At 34.5% G+C, this 21,552-nt stretch overlaps 1 protein-coding gene across 1 annotated transcript; it reads right to left on the bottom strand.

The window, feature by feature from the left end:
* Nucleotides 1-1,512: 1,512 nt before the first annotated feature.
* LOC732906 (transgelin) lies at nt 1,513-20,724 on the bottom strand. The gene is given in 4 exon segments (NM_001046907.2): nt 1,513-2,612; nt 3,011-3,215; nt 3,540-3,676; nt 20,541-20,724. Coding segments are annotated over 4 exon segments (567 nt in total). The 5' UTR covers nt 20,595-20,724; the 3' UTR covers nt 1,513-2,441.
* Nucleotides 20,725-21,552: the final 828 nt, after the last annotated feature.

The raw sequence follows: 21,552 nt of genomic DNA, 5'->3' as shown, positions 1-21,552 counted from the left end.
AAATAAAGAGACATATTTTGTTATTTTAATTGATAATTTGAATTACGATTTTATTTTTATTTTACGTAATTTATTATTTCCTAAAATACTGAATTTCCTAAATACTTTCCTGTACTTAAATAAAAACTAATCAGCAAAATTTAAGAGAAAAAATCAAGAAAACCAACATAAAATTGAGCACGATTTTTTTTTGCAAATTGTGTCGATTCTACATTAGCCGAAGTAACTTCGTTCATACCTGGTGTCCCACGACACCACATAATTAGTTTTTTTTTAATTTTTTTTCTTTAGCTGTTATTATTTTTCTTTACACTCTGACTAGGCAAACAAACGGTCTTCTGTGATGTATTATGATGTGAATACATACAAATTGTACCTATCTTGAGAAATGAGATTGAAATCTCAATTGTATTGCAAAAATGACTACCGATTAATGAATTGGACCGCATGATGTAAGTCACAATAGGCAATGACAACGTTCATTTGAAAAAAAATAAAAAAAATACAGTCATTACACAAGCGCCTGTGCAACTTGTGGAGCAGGTTTTACGTTCCGTTCTAGACTAAATTTTAGTATTATAAAATTTGCGATTGAAATAAGTATGCGAACAACATGATATCTGAGTCGACTAGTATCAAAGCCGGCAATGTGACTTTTGGACAATTATTGGTAAATCAGAAAAACGAATTATTGACTTTGTATTCCATTGGCAGTCACAAAATTCTTCTGAACGACATCTTAGATAAATAACAGGTTAAGTATTAACCTTTATTTAATGCAGGTTTTGAACCATATTCTTTGAAGGAGACGATTATATTCAAACCAATCTGTATTGACATATCAATAATTTTTTTTTGTCCAAATGCACAGATTGCCACCTTTGATAATAGACGACTCATCTAAAGGTAGTTCAAATGAATTTATCTTTTGAAGAATCATTCAACAGTAAACTAAGGATATTCAAACAATTCTTTTTTGTCAAAGTTAGACTTAATGTCACATTTTCATTCACATCAGTGTACTTACTGCGAATGTTTTATCGTTCTCGATAGGGCAAAAGCTAACTCAAATTTGTATGGAGTTGGAACGTTTGCCTATGTATTCCGCTAGGGGCGATGTTCCAAACGCATACAAATATTTGATTTAACTTTACGCTATCGAGAACTTTAAAAAACTCACACTAAGCACACAAAAGAGCTTGATTAATTCAGAGAAAATGTTGGGAGAATCCTAGAAACCACGTCCTTTGGCTTAATTTACTTTTCCCACACATACCTAAGCACCTTTAGAGATCATACTAAAGGCACCATTATTAACTTTAAGAAGCCCCAAATTAATAAACTAAATTAGTTCAAACAACTTCATTACTCGCATTCCCGCCATAATTAAATGGCGTAATGAAAATGATTACAAAAATATAGACCACCGTTCTAAGAAAATAGACTTAATGACTTGACTTAGAGGATCTGTTAATAGTTGGTAGTCGACAGTTGGAAATGAAAACAAAAACCTTCTTAATTAAATTTTATTCTATTCTACGTACTTCCAAAAAGCCGGGACTTAGTGAAACTTACTTAAATATAGAATCGTCAGTAAAATACATAACTATAGAATAATATCTAATAATATGAGAAAATACATGTGGATATTTAAGTAATAATATTATTATAGTAAATTATTAATCACAGGGTGACCTAACGCTTCTTTAAATGGAATGATTTTTGAAGACAATAAATAAATTTTGAAACCCTGATTATCAATCCAAAAATGTTAGACACCATTTTAATTTTGACAAATTATCTTCGCCCTTAAAGGGCTTGAAGGCACGATAGTTTAATTACAGTAAAAAGAAATTATAACATGTACAATGTAAAATGTTACATCAGGATTCTTTCTACAATTCATAAATTTTATGATTTATTGGCACAAGTTAAAAATGAAGCAAAATATGTAAATCATTTTTGTAATGGTCAAATATTAATTTTTCAATTTTGAAAATTTCTTATAATTATATAAAGATATAAATGAGATTATAAATTTCATAGCAATAAAATTAATTTGAGGAATGTTAAAATATAAACATTACATAACTATTTTATTTAATTAACTTATATGTTTTTAAAGATTAAACACGGTCGATTATCCTTTTTTTGTTTTGTAAAATCTTAAATAATTATTTTAATATAAATGGAATGACAAACATAACTGAAATCTTATTATGAACTAGGTGTTATATCAACGGTAAAAATAAAAAGGATTCGTCTTTTATTTTCAAAATGTCATTCTTACCTACATTATTGGAATCTAAGTACAGACTTTTTTGTAAGGAATGACTGTTATTAAGAATGTAGAAGTTTTCGCGCCTAAATTTTAGTACAGTGACTTAGAAGCATCTAGCATGCTTGTAACAAGCCATTCAAATGTGCACGTTTAGACAGTTTTACATGTGTCTCGTGTTACCAAAGTTGATTCCGCTTTGGTTGGCGCCCTTATTTGAACCGTACTGAAGAGATATGACTCCCTGACCAGCCCGGAGCTGCTCCTCGGAGAAGTTTCGCACGTTCTTCTCAGCTTCTTTCGGTCCTATTGACGGCTTCCCGTAGGTTCCAGCCTAAAATGACATTAAATATATATATTTTTAATAAACTGTAAAACATCAATTTAGACTAATATAAATCTAAATATTTTGTGACATTATTTTGTAATAGTTCTCTATATATTTAGATATATTTTTACGCAATTTTCAGTTCCCGAGTTTTAGGTTATGTTGTTCGGCGGACAACATAAGTATTATCTATGACGTGTCTATGATGGACACTAGTATGTCATTGTGTTTAATGATTTAATATGTATGTTTTAATTAAAAACGAATTAATCAACGTGTCAAAAATAAATAATCTTTAATTATTTCGTTAAACTGAAAAACCAATTCGAGTTAACGTATAGGTAAATATTTTACCTACACTACATAGTAGAATCAAAGTAAAAAGCAGTAATGTGTTCTTCTACCTTTCTGCCCAGTGACTGCAAGCAGATCACGACGGAGTTGAGATTCTGTCTCTCCCACAGGTCGACAGTTTGAAAAGTTTCCTGTGCCGGTACACCCAACTGTCTTGCGGCTTCGAGGAAAGCGTTGATATTCTCCATGCACTTGAAGGCCATCGACGATGTGTTGATCTTTTTGATCATGTTCGGGTGGATGTTGTTGGCTAGCCTGTAATAATATGTTAAAAACTATGTTACATATTTATCTACTTGAAAGAGTCAAATATATCATTGTGTTTTCCTTTACATTAGGTTTTTTTTCCTTTTGACTATTTAAACTAAAATGTATAATGTAATTTTTTTTTATATATTTTTTACCGACATATTTGTTTATGAAGTTTATGATTTCCGCATAGACTTACGAATCATTTCTTAATTATCGTTGTAGGTAGCATGTATGTACTATTTACTATGTACCTAGTAGTCTGTGTGTGTGTGTGTGTGTTTTTACTTCACTTAGAAGTTTGTACGTGTCTATTTTGGTATAACTTACTTGCACAGAAGAGTGCCGTCTTTAAGCACTTCGTAGAAGTTGTCCATATCCCCTGAGGTGTTCTCTGGTTCGCCGGTGATCATCCGAATCCATTCCAAGGACTCGTGGGCCAGCTCCTCGCTGTATTTGCTGTTGATCTGGAGTATCAGAAATTACAATCAAATTTTGTCATTTAGGAAACCAAACATTAGTAACATAAAACACAAAAACATATATATAATATATAATCTGAATCTCGGAAACGGCTCCAACGATTTTCATAACTTTTAGTATACAGGGAATTTCGGGGGCGATAAATCGATCTAGCTACGATTTATTTTCAGAAAATGTTGTTTTATTCGTGTTTTCAATAATCAACTCTTCCCGACATCTATTGGTGAATAATAATACTATTTTTCTTAATTGAGGGCAACTAACCGCTTTAAAGACACAACAAGATGGCGTTATCAAAAATAAGCTAAAATTTATTTTCAGCGATCTAAATGTGCTGTGTCGTATTACATAATACGCTGGGCTTGGCTCTGTTCGTTCCAGAAAATTTCTACCCTTTCGGTATTTTAATAGCCACATTAAATATAGGGGCGGCTAAAGTATAGTTTTATTAAAACAATAATAAGTCTTGACTTTTAATATCATTTAATGTTTTTATTTAATTCATTCGCAATACGTACTGGTGTAGGACCTCTTGTGAGTCCACGCGGGTGGGTACCACCGCCATGCCTATTTCTGCCGTGAAGCAGTAATGCGTTTCGGTTTCAAGGGTGGGGCAGCCGTTGTAACTATACTGACACCTTAGAACTTATATCTCAAGGTGGGTGGCGCATTTACGTTGTAGATGTCAATGGGTTCCAGTAACTACTTAACACCAGGTGGGCTGTGAGCTCGTCCACCCATCTAAGCAATAAAAAAAAACATTACATACAAAGTGGTAGGTATGTTAAGTTTTTATGTGTTTATTTTTTATTTTTCCTATCTCTTTATCACTAGTACTAACTTATTAAATATCGGTGAACCTGTAATAATATTATTATGTGAGTAGCATGTTCATTTATTTTATTTGTTCTCTTACGTAAAAAGGAACACTACGGATTTATGGATAAATAACTCGCTTATACACTACCGCTAAGGCCAATCGATTCGTCACATTAATAAAATATCTCACGAAACATATTACCTATATCTTTTGTTGTTTTCGAAAGGTTAAGCTATTTAAGATAAACCAATGAATTTTAGTGTATAAAATAAAACAGTTTACATATTAAACAATTAAGCTTACTTGAAGTTATTTTTAGGAACGTAGTGAAGTTCTTCGGTCGCTTATGGGTACAACTGTAATATGGTATTACTGAGCTACTAAAAACAAACGAGTAGACACTTAACCAAATTATACAAATCGGATTTTACCCTAGAATAATAACTACAAATGACGTAAGACTGATTAATTTAATGTACGATCAAAACTAATTTTACGAATTAAACTCGCGGACGACTGTGACAATGAAAACTGTAAAGATTAATAAAAGTGAAACCCGCAAAATAATAATTTGTGTAATTACTGGTGGTAGGACCTGTTGTGAGTCCGCGCGGGTAGGTACCACCGCCCTGCCTATTTCTGCCGTGAAGCAGTAATGCGTTTCGGTTTGAAAGGTGGGGCAGCCGTTGTAACTATACTGAGACCTTACAACTTATATCTCAAGGTGGGTGGCGCATTTACGTTGTAGATGTCTATGGGCTCCAGTAACCACTTAGCACCAGGTGGGCCGTGAGCTCGTCTACCCATCTAAGCAACAACAAAAAAAAGATTTGGTTCAAAACCTCGGAAAGAATGTAATGATGTTAAAAGATGCGAGATTAAATCGTAAAAGTGGTATCAATTACGTCCATAATAATATATGACTCGCGAAAATAATTAAATTTGAATCATAATAAGAACAAATAGCTGTGGAGCCTAAAATCGACTGTTTTACAGAACACGGCGTGAAATTACAGATACGTCTTTATATTTATTTAACAGCTAAGCGTATATAACATGCTCAGTGCGATATTCATTTCAATTTATTATAATGCAGAGTGGAAATTAGATGCAGTTGACTTGTACGTTGAAATTGAAGGTCACGCTGATAACCGCCGAGCGAATAGCTGTTTCTTTAAACAATAGTTTCAACGTCAAAAGGCTTTTAGTATTGTTCGAATCGTGAACTCGTATCGAACAAATGGATTCCGATGCGAACACGCGAACGTGACAACAGATATTTTAAAAATCTAAAACATATGCGAACAGACTTTCGTTTCTTCACGATGTAAACAAGGGAAAATTCTTCGTAATTTCACCACAATCATTCGAAGGCAAAGAAAGCTGAGCAAGTAAATAAAATACAGAAGTTTTTGCTTTAATTAAAATTACTATTGATAAAGAATTAATAGTTGTGATGCTGTTCAGAATTAGCAACAGAATTAATAGGACCTTATTAGCAATGTAAGTGACACACTTACAGAAATAAACATGACTCAAATGAAATTCGAGCAAATTGTATAAATATGTTACGTACGACCTTATTAAATACTTAACCTACCATGTTATGACATCGCATCGTCACTTGTTGGTTATAATAAGCTTGATATTTGAAAAGAATCCCCTAGCCTTTTTCGTTAAATTAACTGGTGGTAGGACCTCTTGTGAGTCCGCACGGGTTATATACCACCGCCCTGCCTATTTCTGCCGTGAAGCAGTAATGCGTTTCGGTTTGAAGGGTGAGGTAGCCGTTGTAACTATACTGAGATCTTAGAACTTATATCTCAAGGTGGGTGGCGCATTTACGTTGTAGATGTGTATGGGCTCCAGTAACCACTTAACACCAGGTGGGCTGTGAGCTCGTCCACCCATCTAAGCAATAAAAAAAAAGTCTTTATTTTGACAGCAAAATGTATTTATAGTATTCATCTAGATAGATCGATTTACCACATCCATTTTTTTTAAGTTTAAAAACCTTAAGGATGCTCAATGTATTCATGTCAAGTGATACCACTACGTCGGGTTCCACTTCTGATAATTTTTTTTTTTTTTTTAATTAGGTACCTACAGTGATTGTTGTTCAATGAAGTCATCTTGTTGTTGATTGGTCATTTCAACAATTTCTGAGTAATTTGATAACCCGACTTATCCAAGTTTCTTGTTCAATTGAGTCTGAGTCTGAATTCATTTTAAATAAGCCATTAGTTGCTTTAATATTAAAAACGGCGAATTGGGTTATTACGATGGCAGAACAGTAGCCCGGCGTCCGCAATGGTGAAAAAAAAAAATCCTTGTGCTATTTATTTCTTATCGGACCACAATGGATTTTAAAATACTAACATGAACAATCTATTTTGTATTTAATATCAATGCGACTATTTATAGTAATTTTTTTAAAATTAAATGAATAAAACATTTTAATTAAAGTTGGAGTTACTAAAATAAAAAAGCACACCCATATTATATTAATATAATACAATAATTTTGTAAATAGTATATGTGACCGTAATTACGTTTCTCTTATCGAGATATTTTGCTGGAATTTTTCATATATAACACGTACATTTTAAGGTAAGGCCCGACGGTATTTGTGCATCATGTTTTTCCTAAAAGCACACTGAATCAATAGTTCCTTATAAATATCGTTATTAATATATTATTTATACTCTAACGTTGCGTGGCTGATGGTTCCGAAAACAACTCGATGACGTCAGCCTCGAAGGATTCAAAGCGTGACTCAAGCCTTGGAGACGCCAGACATGCTTGGTGCGAGCAAAAAACATGAGGGTCTTTCGTAACCGGATTTAAATATATTTTTTTGAACTAGGACGCCCGGAAAAGTACTTAGATTTCGTGAAATAAAAGTGCAATCAAGACGTGGCTTTATCTGCAATGCAACTCTAGAATTTGTTGCCGGATTAAATAAAACCCCCGCAAGCACACATGTAATATTTTATATCTTGTTTTTTTTTTTTAAATAAAACGTTTCTCTAGCCCGTCTCTCGAGGGCTGACCCCATTCGTAGCTGTACGGTTGCACGCTTTCTAGTACCATAAAACCCGATTGACCTCTTTATCTGGTCTATTCGTGGCCCTTAATTATTATTCCGAAGCGTTCTTTAATTTGTTTGTGAAGGCAAAGGAAGTGAACTTTTTAACGTGTCCTGTTGCACCTGTCCAAATAAAACTGGGGTCCTTTTGGAGGAAGTGAGTCTTCGTTGATGTCGGATAATAGGGGACTACTAATTAGAATGTTTGAATGAATTATGGCGGTCACATTTTTTGTATAAAGTTTGACGTTAATATTTGCTGTTTCCGAGAAACGGTAATAGTCCGAAACTATAGTTGTGCAACTTTACAGCCATTTATAATTTAAAACTAGTTGTACTTGCCCGCTTCGCTGGGCATTTAAAATTAACATTATTATTTATTGTCATTATTATTAGGGAGTCCAACACTCACATAAATCTTAGCCTATCCATTAAGTACATGTATTTTCTACATGGATACCAAGTTTCAAGTCAATCGGATGCATGGTTATAATTATAGTTATAACGGAACATCCGTAAAAACCACTGTAGATTTATATATTAGTTTAAATAATGTAGATACAAATGTTATCATCGTACTTGAAATTATAACAAGAATACAGAAATCCAAAGCGAAGTCCAATGACTAAAATCATTTGTTGTATTTATGTTGAATGAAATTTATAATATAATAATCGCTAAGCGATTCCTGTTTTAGCGTTTTTTCATTAATTTCTTATAGCATGATATTATTTTTCTGCTTATGTGTGATATAATTTAGCATTTAGATCCGACTGTTTTTCGGTCAAGTCTATTTTCGGCCGTAGTTACTGCTTCACTCACACTTTTCCATCACACAGTTTTAATAACACCATCATCAGGATTATGGCGTCTTATTAGCCCGCACGGGTAGATACCACACCACCTATTTCTGCCGTGAAGCAGTAAATACTTTTTAGTTCGAACGGTCTAGCAGCCGTTGTACTTAAACTGAAACATAGAACTCATGTTTCAAGGTGTGTAGCGGCATTGACGTATTTACGTTAATCCATTAACGGTGCTTTTAGGCACCACAAGCACCGGTCACCGTCCTCGTCGAACCCGTCGCTTGCGACGAAGGGCTCAACGAGCGAATTAACCCATAGACACAGCCCACTGAGTTTCTCGCCGGATCTTCTTAGTGGGTCGCGTTTCCGATCTGGTGGTAGATTCGCGAAGCACTGCTCTTGCTAGGGTCAGTCTTAGCAGCACTCCGGTTTGAGCCCGTGAGCTCACCTACACACGTTAGGGCGAAGTTAAAATAGCTTCTCAAGGCTATCAGCATAGGTAGGAAAAAAAATTACGTTAAGTAATAAAATAATTTAGTCCAAAAGCGAATAATCCGACATTAATATAATAAGATTCTCTGTAATTAATCTACCGGTCGCTTTATTTCAGTACATTACTGATAGCTGCTAACTATCAGTTTTATTAACCTTTCGAAGTTTAGTCTTTCATTAGTCTTAGGAACGCAAAGAGCTAATAATATTAAGCACTTTTTATATTATTATTATGATTTGGAAAACCGAGCACAAAATTCCGTAGTTAAATTAAATATTACTATCAAATAAAGGAGGTCATTTGGTGAGTTATTCCCGAATAGTGTTGATAACGGGCATATCGCACTCATTATAATTGCAACATAAACATTTGACATGAATGCAAATTAATTAAGCGGTTTCGATACATAAATTATTTTTGTATGTAAATATAAATGAGTTTTATCGTCTCGTCGAGGTGGTTGGTGAATCTAACTCCAACACCGATACAGGTTCCATTTCCGGTCCGAGTCGATTTGTTTGAGTTTTTTTTTTCTGGTATTCGAGTTCTGGTCTTGTTTGGTCTGCTGTACTTGTTAAGTTTTTTTTGTATTTTTTATTGCATAGATGAATGGACGAGCTCACAGACCACCTGGTGTTAAGTGGTTACCGGAGCCCATAGACATCTACGATGTAAATGCCGCCACACACCTTGAGATATGAGTTCTAAAGTCTTAGTATAGTTACAAAGGCTGCTCCACCCTTTAAACCGAAACGCATCACTGCTTCACGGCAGAAATAGGCAGGGCGGTGGTACCTACCCGTGCGGACTCACAAGAGGTCCTACCACCAGTGAGAAAGTGTCTTTCTTATAGATGAAACAAAGCTAAAATTGGTGGTGGTATTGACGGTGGTGATGGAAAAGGCGGGATTGTAAATTCGCATCGTAGCGCACTTCGGCACCATGTAACTAGGTAATTAAGCTAAGCTACTACTACTGTTGACTACATTGAAAGAAAAGTCACAGCCTGCCTAATCTGAAGTGGAGCTCATGGAGATCACACCGTAAACCATACTACCAACGTTAGCACATAAGTTATGTCGTAGTGTCAATTTCACTTGACAGCTGTCTCAGCCTTCTAATTTGAACACGAATTTGGCAAGACGGTGACACCAGACCGTGCGGGCTCAAAACACCACGTACCTATGGATAATTGGACTATAATAACAATTTCGAGGGGTGAGGCTATTTGGTTTAAGCGACATTTCAGTTAATACGCGACATTTGTCTTCATAATTAAAGGTCTGTTTTATTTAGTATTAGCATCAACAATTCGATGTTTTAAAATAGCCGAAAAAGTTTTTTATGTTATGATATTTTTTTCCAAAATTTAAACTTTTAATGGTTGACAGACAACCACATGTACAAAGTTTAAAAAAATTTCGCTTAAGCCTTTAAATAAAGCCTTTCACTCCTCGATACATAAAAAGATACGATGTAGATCTCTAGATCCATATAAAATTATGGATAAGGCTGCGTCTGTCAGTCCCATTTTACATAAAGGCGTTCGTTCATTGCTAATCTCATTGCACATACACACGTTCATAAAAAAAAAAAAAACGACTGTTACCATAAATAGCTATGATTCAATGTCAACGGTCGAATTGCTGTTACGTCACTATTACAGATAGATTATCAACGGCTTCATAAAACGATTCGGGAACTGGTTTTAAAATTTGTATTAAATATGATATTAAATAAAAATAATATTTTATTTTTTAAATATTGCTTGCAAAAAGAAACTTGTAAAATATGCAGTTGTAAATAATATTCTTTTTTTTCTATTTTCAAAATATTGCTTATAAAATAAAACTTGTAAATATGCAGTTTTTTCTTCTTTGTTAACTGCAGATGCGTTATACATGTTTGAATATTTAATATTTTTCATTATTTTATTTTTTTGTACTTGGTTGCTCTAAATATAAAAAAAAAGCAATATAAGTTCAACTTGCAATATAAATTAGATTTAGCTTAACAAGCAACATTTGTCGTGTATTTTAAATTGTATGGTAAAGTTTAAAAGCAAGTACTTTAAGTTTTCAAACACATTCCAAGATAAAACTGTTTTTCGTGATGATCGAAAATAATAATCCAAATTAAAGTAAAGCAACATAGAAGTGCTTATACGTTCTATTGATTGGAAAATTCAGACTAAAGCGATTCGTTTAATATCCGACAAGTCTTGCCACTTGCCAAGGCATCGACAATGGCTCTTACGAGTAAGGAGTGAGGAATGGGGTCGCCGGTCGACACGAGGACGGCTGCACGACCAATGCTGTACAACCAGTTGTATCTGATTTGCAGAACGACATTGAGGTTAAGATTTGCGACTTTTGTCGGTTAAAAAGCGAAGAGGCAAGCTAATGAAACACCAGAACTTTGGTATGGCCACTAGAATGTTTTGAATGTTTACTCATAAAGTTGCCGTTTTACAATACTGGTCATTGGATACATAATTTATGTGTCTGGCAATAAATGCTAAATTCAAATGAATTTTATTTAGAAAATATGGAATTCTATTTTCGAATTCGAGCATTTATTTATTTATTAGTGTTTTATTTTCGTTAGGTATGTACGTTTGCATTTTTTTCATCATTAAGGACACTATTAAAATATTAGTAATGCCGTCAAGAAATGTCGTCGTACAAACGACTCACAATATCAAAGATTTGTATGTAGTGAACATTATAAGCGAACACCCGACGGCTTATCGACTTCAACGCTTCTAACCTGGTAATTTTGATATAAAAAATGGATCCCGTGGTCGCCCAAAAACTAAAGTCGAACAACAACGACGAATTAAAGGCGACTAGCACTAGCTTTTAACGTTAGTATAAAAACAATTTCGGTCCATTTGCGTCAAATTGGTTGGTAAAAAAAACTTGATAAGTGGGTGTCACACGATCTGAACGATCGACACCGCGACGAATCTGTAAGTTACGTATGCCTTGCTATGTTGAAGTGCTATGTCACTTGCGATTAAAAATGGATTATTTTTGATAATCGTAAAGTTATTATGTTGGTTAGACTCTGGTTCAGCACCTAGGGAATGCGTTAAACAAAAACTCATCCCCAAAAAGTCGTGTTAACGTTTGTTGGTCTAGTGCCAGTATCTAGTGCCATCACAACTTGACACCGGCATCACTGCGGATGTAATTACTGTGAGCAACTGGACACAACGGTGGAGAAGCTCTCGAATATCCAACCACCTTGGTTAATCACTCGTCCCCGATGCTCCTACTAACGCTTGACCTGATACGGCATAACATATGGTCTCTAAGTTACAAGAGCTAGGGCTGAAATTGTCTAGTCATCCACCGTAATCACCAGACCTGGCACCGACAGGTTACCATTATGTACTTTTCCAAAGTTTGGACAACTTTATGGCAGGTAAAAAATAGTAATAATAATAATAAAACCCGGTCCGTTACTCCCTTCGACCGGGTATCCAGAATAGATTCACCAGAGTTAAAAAAAAAAGGTAAAAAAATACTACCCGATAGGCAGTACAAAATGCCTTTGCAAAGTTCTTTGACTGCCGTCTTCAAAAAGGACATTGAATAATTACCGCAGCGCTGGCAAATACGCATCATTATAATAGATGCATACTTTGATTGATAAAAAATATATAAAAAAAACTTGAACTTCTCTACTAAATGGCAACTTTAGAGATAAATAGATGAAGACCTGATGTTTAGTTTATTTTTGTTGTAGGTAAGCTCAAATTTTGAAAGAAATTTTGAAATGTTGAAAGACTAGTGAAGGCAGGTAAAAGGAAAATTAACTGGAATCTGATCAGTGTTACCTACTGGGACCAATTTTTTATTATATATCATAAAGAAACTCACTCAAAATAAAATATCAAAATCGGTCCAGACGTTTGGGAATAGTATAGCAACAGACACGTATGGATGAAAATAAAAATCTTACGTTACGGACGTTTTTCCCGGTTAGGGTACCCCTCCTCATCATCCTATAAGGAACATCATTCCAAAAGAAGTACTCATATAAGTATATTTTGAAGATAGTTATTCTGTGGTTAGAGTAAATATATTTATAGTAAATATATTATCGTCAGAGTAAATATATTTTATTCGAAAGTTTTGAATGTTAGTGTTGTAATTAAACATTTCGTAAAATTGTAATTTAAAAAACCGCGCATGGTACTAACAGAGTGTACCTACACGCCATTATACCTACAGGGGTTACGTAGACACATTCACGAAGCCGTTATGGGAGCAATAAAAATAGCATGTTGTTACATTATGCCCTTTTTTTGTCCCTATTTATTTTTAATAACAAATTTTGTAACACGGCCGTTTTTTGTACCCTATGTAGCGTAAGACTGAACAATATAAGGATGCCTTATTGAAGTGTAAAAATAACAAATGACGTCAAACCAATGCAAATACAAAACTGTGACTTCAAAAACTTTTAATCTAAGATTATCTAGCAAATATAAGCGTATGAATCCAACCCACAATAGTAATACATCAAGTCGCCAAGCCAAAGCAAAACATTGACGTTTGTATGAAACAATAGACAATAACATACAAAAACATTGCTACAATAATAAAACAGTGGTCTAATATATCATATTTCAATGTAGACCACACTTGACGAAAATGTTGTCTAAGCAAACGTGGACGTGTTAAATATTTATGATATACATGTTTAAGTATTTACAGTTAAGACATATCAGTCTGTAAGTGGTTATTAAGAACAAAATATTGTTTGCTTTCATTAGTTTCGACGGCAATTTACACCAAAATGAGCGCCATCATAAATTCAATAGCAATTGTAAAACATTACTTTAAATCCTTTTTTTTTTCTGCCTATGCTGATAGCCTTGAGAGGCTATTTCAGCTTCGCCCTAACGTTTGTAGGTGAGCTCGCGGGGCTCAACCGGAGAGTTGCTAACACTGACCCTAGCAAGAGCAGTGCTTCGCAGAATCTACCACTGGATCGGAAACGCGACCCACTGAGAAGATCCGGCGAGAAACTCAGTGGGCTGTGTCTATGGGTTAGTTCGCTCGTCGAGCCCTTCGTCGCAAGCGACGGGTTCGACGAGGACGGTGGCCGGACTTTAAAGACTTTAAGCCGTAAAAGTGTTATAATCAACTCACGAATAACTATGCTCGCTACTAGCGATTTGTAAAACTGATTATATCAAATAGTATTACATATTAGATAGGATTTATTTTCGATAAAATTCAATTAGGGTTGGAAGTTTCGGTTGCAAAATAATGAATTGTATCATTTGGCTTTTTTTTCCCTAAAAGACTATTGTCATTGAGTTAGAAAAAAATAAAATAAATTTCTATAAGGGAAATTACTTTGTATTTTTTTTTCTATGAGGCCGTTTGTGTTATATAAATAAAAACACTTATTTAGATTTTTTTATCAAATCGAAATTCAAATAGTTTCTAAAAATATTTAATTTAGATTTAATTGAAATATGTAAATATCATCGCCAAATTGATTTTTTAAGTTACTTTATAATGTGTAAAAATGTAACACGTTATTTTTGTACGATTTCTGTTTGTTTGAAACATAAGTAAGCTTTGATGAAATCGAGTGAAATGCACATGTCAATCATGAACATATGGCTGATATTTAAAATGAGCCGTGTGTAAGCCTTATAAATGAATCGGCCTTATAAGGAGAGGTTTCTGTACCGAGAAACGGGAATGAGTCACCGTCGCGCCAGTATTAGTTTAAAATGAATTATTTCGATTTATAATCGAACATCTGGTACTATGAATCTGTTTGTGGATGCTACATATGTGTCAGAACTGGGTTTGTATTACGTATTTCGTAATTTCATTATCAATGAAACTGATATGCGTATTAAGCTGGATGTCTTCGATCAATTTGAAATGATCGTTTTAATTTTCTACAGAAAAAAAAAACGATAGAATTTAGTGTACCTACTTAAAGTGTAGTTAAATTTCGATTAAATAATTATAAGTAGGTTTAATGCAGAAGGCAGGTACTGTGTTTGTCAAAATGAGCTTTTTTTTTTTTTTTTTAAGAGATTTTATGACCTGGTAACTAAGACCTTTAAGTCATGTCTTATTTTACTTTATATTCTTAATTTTATGAAAAATGATAATATGGAGTGAAATGAAATGAAAATGATTAATTTGAGACATTAATCAACTGAGATGAAATTTAATGAAATGACATGATATGGGATGAAATATAATCGCAGTAAAATGGTGGTCATTTACTGAGATTTTTTCAGTGGACTTTTTGGAGGAACCCGAGAAGTTACGTCAAGCAGCTTTGTTTCATTTTCCCACATTTGTGCACTTTCACAGATATTAAACAGTTAATAAACCACCATTATTACACATTTAAACCTGAAGAAACACTAAATAGACAAAATAAAACAAATCACACAACTTCACTCCTCGCGTTCCCGCCAAAAAGTCGTCAAAATGAGCGTTAACATTTAAACCATAGATAATACACATAAAGAAATTTAAACTGTGACAATTTGGTAAATATTTTACTCTCTCAAAAGGCAAACGATTTTCCAATAGGTAATGTAACGTGTTAACAGTAACGTAAACAAAATAAAATAAAAAATTGTAATAGTGTGAAAAGTGAATAGTTTCAAACTAAACAAATAAACAGATTCCTTGATAATATGAAATATTGATAAAATACTAGCGGTGCGCAAGTTAATTAATTAGGAAACACGCAAACATTGGATGACCCAAGCTTCTAATGCGATAAGACACATAGTGTCTAGTGTAAGATACATAGGTATGTATGTACGTACATACATACATCACATGTTTTGAAATTATACACACAAACTTAAAAATCGTTAAATACACGTATAGATGATACGCTATACATGGACTTTTATATTTGGTTGTGTAATAGGTTATTGACCATTTGGAGTTTCGAATGTCGAGTCAAGAAATTGATATTAGACGTTAATGTACTCTTTTAAAGAGAAGATAATATATTATTAAACTTATATACGATAATGAAAATGTTCAATATTGTTAATATGATTGAATGTGATTATGGAAACTATTATTACATTATAAATAATTCAGATTGAGAATAAATTTAAATTGTGTCGTGCCCATGTGTACGATTTGTGACATTCTAGAAAATGCTATAAATAGACATTTACAAAACTACATGGAAAGCTATAAAACACTGTCTAAGTAGAATCATTTCGAATCTATGGCGTCTACGTCTACTTTTTGTAATCGGTGTTTTGTGTCGTATGGGAAATGGTCTGAGGAATTTGACATGAGCATAATGACGACAGCGCACCATCCGCCACTGGAGCATAGACCATACATTTCTAGAAAAAAAACAATATCCGATCCAGGCGACGTGGATGGGGCAAAGCAAGGCCGCCGTCGTGCAAAACATGTCTTGTCGGATCCCCCGGATCCACTCTCGGTGCACTTAGGCTCTTCAAGCACCGGTCACCCTCCTTGTCGAACTCATCGTCGGAGTCGACGTGCAAACTAGCCCATAGACACAACTCACTGAGTTTCTTGCCGGATCTTCTCAGTGGGTCGCAATTCCGATCGTAAATTCAGCGAAGCACTGCTTTTGCTAGGGCTAGTGTCAGCAATTCTCTCAGGTTGAGCCCGTGAGCTTACGTACCAGTCCGCGCGAAGTTGGAATAGCCCCTTAGGCTAGGAAAAAAAAAACGGAGAAAAATTCCACGTACCATTCGGGTCTAGAATGAATTTGAATTACGACACGACATTCTTCAAAAGATGACTTTAAAAGACACCTCAGCAATGCTGTTAGCAACAGTCTATGAGCCACGGTGACCTGTCACCATCAGGCGCGCCGCAAGATTGTGGGCCTTCTAAGACAATTAAAAAAAAAGGAAAATAATAAACGTAAATAAACATGGTCAGTCGTGAATAATACAGAAAATTTCCCAACATTCTGAATAAGCAATAATGACGAAATTCTTGAATGCATTTTTAAAAAGTTCACGAAATACGACGGTCTCCAAAAACTCTTGTATTTTGAGCGGAAAACCGGTTGTAAAAGCTGTATTGAGTGCGCCTCCTTGGCCCACTATCAGTACCGTTGTATCTTCAGAAAAAAAAAGTTTAACCTATGCACCACCAATCAGAATATTACATAGCCTCGACAATGTCATAAGTATGTCTTTACAAATAAATTCTTTCAACCGCAAATTAACCTAATGGAAAATGCAGCGAGCTTCATCTATCTATGTATGATTTTATTTTCTCATTGACATATTATTGATCTCATTGACTGATCTCTGAATTTATTGACTATTGGTACTGTTGACCGTTATTCGTGCTCAACGCGATATGTAGACGTCAGTGTGCTTAGTGCGAGTTTTTAACGTTCTCGATAGCGTTAAAGTTAACTAAATCTGTATGGAGTTGGAACGTATGCCTACGTTTGCCGCTAGGGGCGCTGTTTCAACTGCATACATACAAATTTGACTTAACTTTTACACTATCGAGAACGTTAAAAAACTCGCACTAAGAAAACAGAAATTTAAAGAACAAAACCGACATCACTGACAGTTCGGTAGAACAGCCCTATCTTATACCTTTAAACGAGCAATTCTTATATATATATATAATCTGAATCTCGGAAACAGCTCCAACGATTTTCATAAAATTTAGTATACAGGGGATTTCGGGGGCGATAAATCGATCTAGCTACGATTTATTTTCAGCAAATGTTGTTTTATTCGTGTTTTCAAGAATCAACTCTTCCCGACATCTATTGGCGAATAATAATACTATTTTTCTTAATTGAGGGCAACTAACCGCTTTAAAGACACAACAAGATGGCGTTATCAAAAAAAAAACCGAGCTAAGTTCGATCATCATCTAGTATCACACAATACACACAGTTAGCTTCGAAAATAATATTTAATAGGTACTATATATCTGCAATATTATATGTAACGGTAATGTTCATATGATAAGGACGTATGTTAAACGTTTATGTAGTTAAAGGTAGGCAGGCTTGGCCGGCAGAGCGTGAGTCTGGGGCAACGACCTTCTAGGTATGGTGAATTTCAAAAGATCAACACGTTTAGTACTGGGCTTAGTAAAGGAAATGTACTGAGAGCTAAATTGTTTTTTTTTTTTAATATATGACGCAAGTGCAATTTTTGCTTGACTTATTTCTGAGATTACTTATACTTAGGTACGATTATCGTGGAAGTTTTACTTTTTATGCATATAAGATTAGCATAGAGTATGTACTGATCAACTGTTCTTGATTTAAACAGAGATATTATGACGTTTTATTTATTTAGGTGGCGAATTTATTTAGGGAAATCGTGTAATTTTCACATATTCACTATGGTTTTCAGCAAAATTAAAACGAACTATCTAATCCAATTGAACGTAAATTCTCTCCAAAAGTATTAGATACAATTTGGGATTCGGCAACAAATTGGGTAAATTGAATTGCTACGTATTTCGGAACGATACCATTTTAGCATTCTGATGCGATTTAATAGAATGACGTCACATCATATTGATTCATATGAGCAAATATACATGTACATGAATATATAAATTAATTACCTACCTCTACGAATGTGTATGTTTTTGATCAATCCAATATTTTTCATAATAACCTTCGATCATATTAAAATTTAAATTCAATGAATACAATATATTATTATTATTATGATTGTATTCATTTTATTACGAAGATATTCACCTTCATTTTTATTTAGCGAACGACAACTCTCGCAATTTCGAATAATTTATATTAATAATATGTATAATACAATTAAGGAAAATTTTAACAATCGCATTAAGCATTACGTGTACGCTTTGTGAATCATCTTGACGACCTTACCTAAAAGTAAACATGCCACTTACATAGGCACGATCCAAGTCATTTAAAATTCTAAAGCGATACTCCCGTTTCGCCAAGGCGTCGAGTATTTTATACTTGGAATGCAGACAAAAGTGTGTGTGGCGTTTTTGGTTTTGATGTCTTCTGGTTAGAGCCTCATGAGTTCACCTACTCGTCAGGTTACGCTGGCATAACCTTCTAAGGTTACCAACAGCTTAGGCAGAAATAAAAAAGATTGGTTTTTAAGTTGTTTTGTTGCAATTTTTTTTCTACACGTTTTCGAAGCATGACGACATTCATTGGGTAGAAATAAATTAATTTCTCAAATTATATTTTAATTCTATTGATTATCCAGCACACATTCTTTAATTATCAACAATTGCCAATTTAAATAAGTACATCACCCCATTATTTCTAAAGTAAACAATTTAATGTCTATAAGACTAAACTATAATACAGATAAAAATACTTTTTGTAGGAATACATCATTGACGATTTGTGTAATTAGAAGATAATGTTGAGTAAGTATTGATTTAGTAATGAAGGTAACAAGGTTACATTAGAATTTCTTCAAAAACGGTGTTTTCAAGACTTATTATCTGTAATGCATCGTCTAAATCAACGTGGCCTAAGGGATAAGGTGCGGTGTATTCGTAGCGAGCAATGCTAAGTGTGCCGATGTTCAAAACTGACAGATACCAATTTTTCTAAATAAAAACGTACTTAACACGTCTTGGCGAATGACTTCCGCGACGAAGGAATATCGTCAGATAAAATATGAAAGCAGCAAAATTTATAAAGTGGTCAAACGAAGCCCGTCTAAATTGGGTGGGCGGGTGTTTTATCTTTTTGTGCGATCGAACCTGTTTCGGTCGTTATGGGATCCCGTGGATACATCTTTGAAATCATGTTGTCACTTGCGGACTTGTGGATAGATGCACGGAAAATGAAAATCACGGTCCTTGAATCGCGGGAATTTCTGGAGTTCTTATGACCATGCAATCAGTGGAAATCTTATTTAGAAAGAACATGAAAGAGCATTCGTTAAGTTTTTTAATATGGTCGTGATTCGGTGTACGATTTAAAAAATCTCGCCGATTGGAATTCAGTGGATGTCATTCCTAATTTCAACTCTAATATTGAAATGATATTACAAAGTTTAAAAATTAAATTAACATGACGTGCTTTAACAACGGAATTACATTATGTTCACATTGGACACATTAAAAGACATGGAAGGATCTAGGCTTTACTTTTGTTATTCTAACTGCAATACCAGTATTCCATTCTTGTATAGGTTAATGAACTTTAATGGCCAAAGGTATTAAAGGCTAAAAGGTATTAAATTTTAAACAAACGTGATTAGAAACAATCGCTAGGTATATTTGATAATCTATGAAACGTGCTCTTGAATATTTATGTACGCCTAGTGTGAATATCTACCCGCGTCAAAACGTTACACACACGAAATACTCCAGGCACAGGTGACTATTACGATGCTAATTAAATTTCGGCAGCAAGAAGATGCCCCGTTCTTATTTAAAACAAATGAACCACGAAGATTTGGAAGTATGTCTGGCGCCAAGTGTTTAAAGATGAGTGCCATGTGCTAATGTAGGTCAGGGTCGAGTCCTTGGAACAACTGGACCGAGCAGCATCCCTGATCAATAAACGATGCCTCGCGACCTATTTAACAGCCACTCCCATTGAAACGATTTTTTTTTTGTTTTTATTTCCAACTCACCTTTCTCTGGGCTTCAGCTGCAAATCCTGATTTGGTCGCTCGGTTGTTTGCCATTTCGAACTAATAACAATTTAATAAATTATTTAAATAAATCACAGACACGGTAGAAGGTGAAGTCACTGTGTACAGAATGTAAACAGGCCGGCGGGTCAACGGGACACGTCCGAGTCACACGAGGGTCGATGTGTGAGTACTGTGAGTGTGTGTTTGCCTGATGAATGACATCATGGTGCGCGCAGCGGCCTGGCGACGGCTTGACACACGGCACGGCTATAGTTACGAGAGACAATTTATCGATATAGCCTTCATGAACTTATCGAGACTTCAACATCACCAATTGAATATTTCAAATTTTAAATGGTTCCATGGATAGGAAACGTTTCTTTTATACATATTTATTTTTCAAATTTGTTATCTTTAATATCATATTCGCCGTCAAACAAAACACACGCAAAACATTATACTCTATTATACAGAATACCAAAAAAATAATAATCCATTACGTACTTTTTGTAAGCGTGTTTAAATAAGACTTCTTTTAATTAATTAAAAATTTTTTTTTTAAATAAGTAATGGAGTTGGTAAGCGGTGGTGGTTGAGCTTGATGAATTTTGTCAGCGAAGTTGCAGTAGTTAAATAATAAAAATTAACTACTACGCAATTAATAAAATAAAAACATAAATTTAATTATAGCGGTAGGCAGCGGCTTGGCTCTGCCCCTGGCATTGCTGAACTCCATGGGCGACGGTAACCACTCACCATCGGGTGGGCCGTATGCTCGTCTGCCTACAAGAGCAATAAAAATAATAATTATAAAACATTTTGAATTTATTAATAGTCTCACATTTATCGACCGATTTCCCAACACTACATACAGGTCGAAATGTAAAACGAAAACCAAGTATGGAGTACAATAAGTGCGAAGGGGTTAGCAGTACTATCCTTCTCTTTCACCGTCTCCGCGATATGGCGTCCGCGTCACTGCGCGGTCCCCGGCAAGGCAGTGGATTGT

Source organism: Bombyx mori, chromosome 17, assembly GCF_030269925.1.
Source record: "Bombyx mori chromosome 17, ASM3026992v2".
NCBI classification, from domain to species: Eukaryota; Metazoa; Arthropoda; class Insecta; order Lepidoptera; family Bombycidae; genus Bombyx; species Bombyx mori.
Note: the sequence above shows the minus strand (reverse complement) of the source record. Positions and strands in the feature narration are given on the sequence as shown.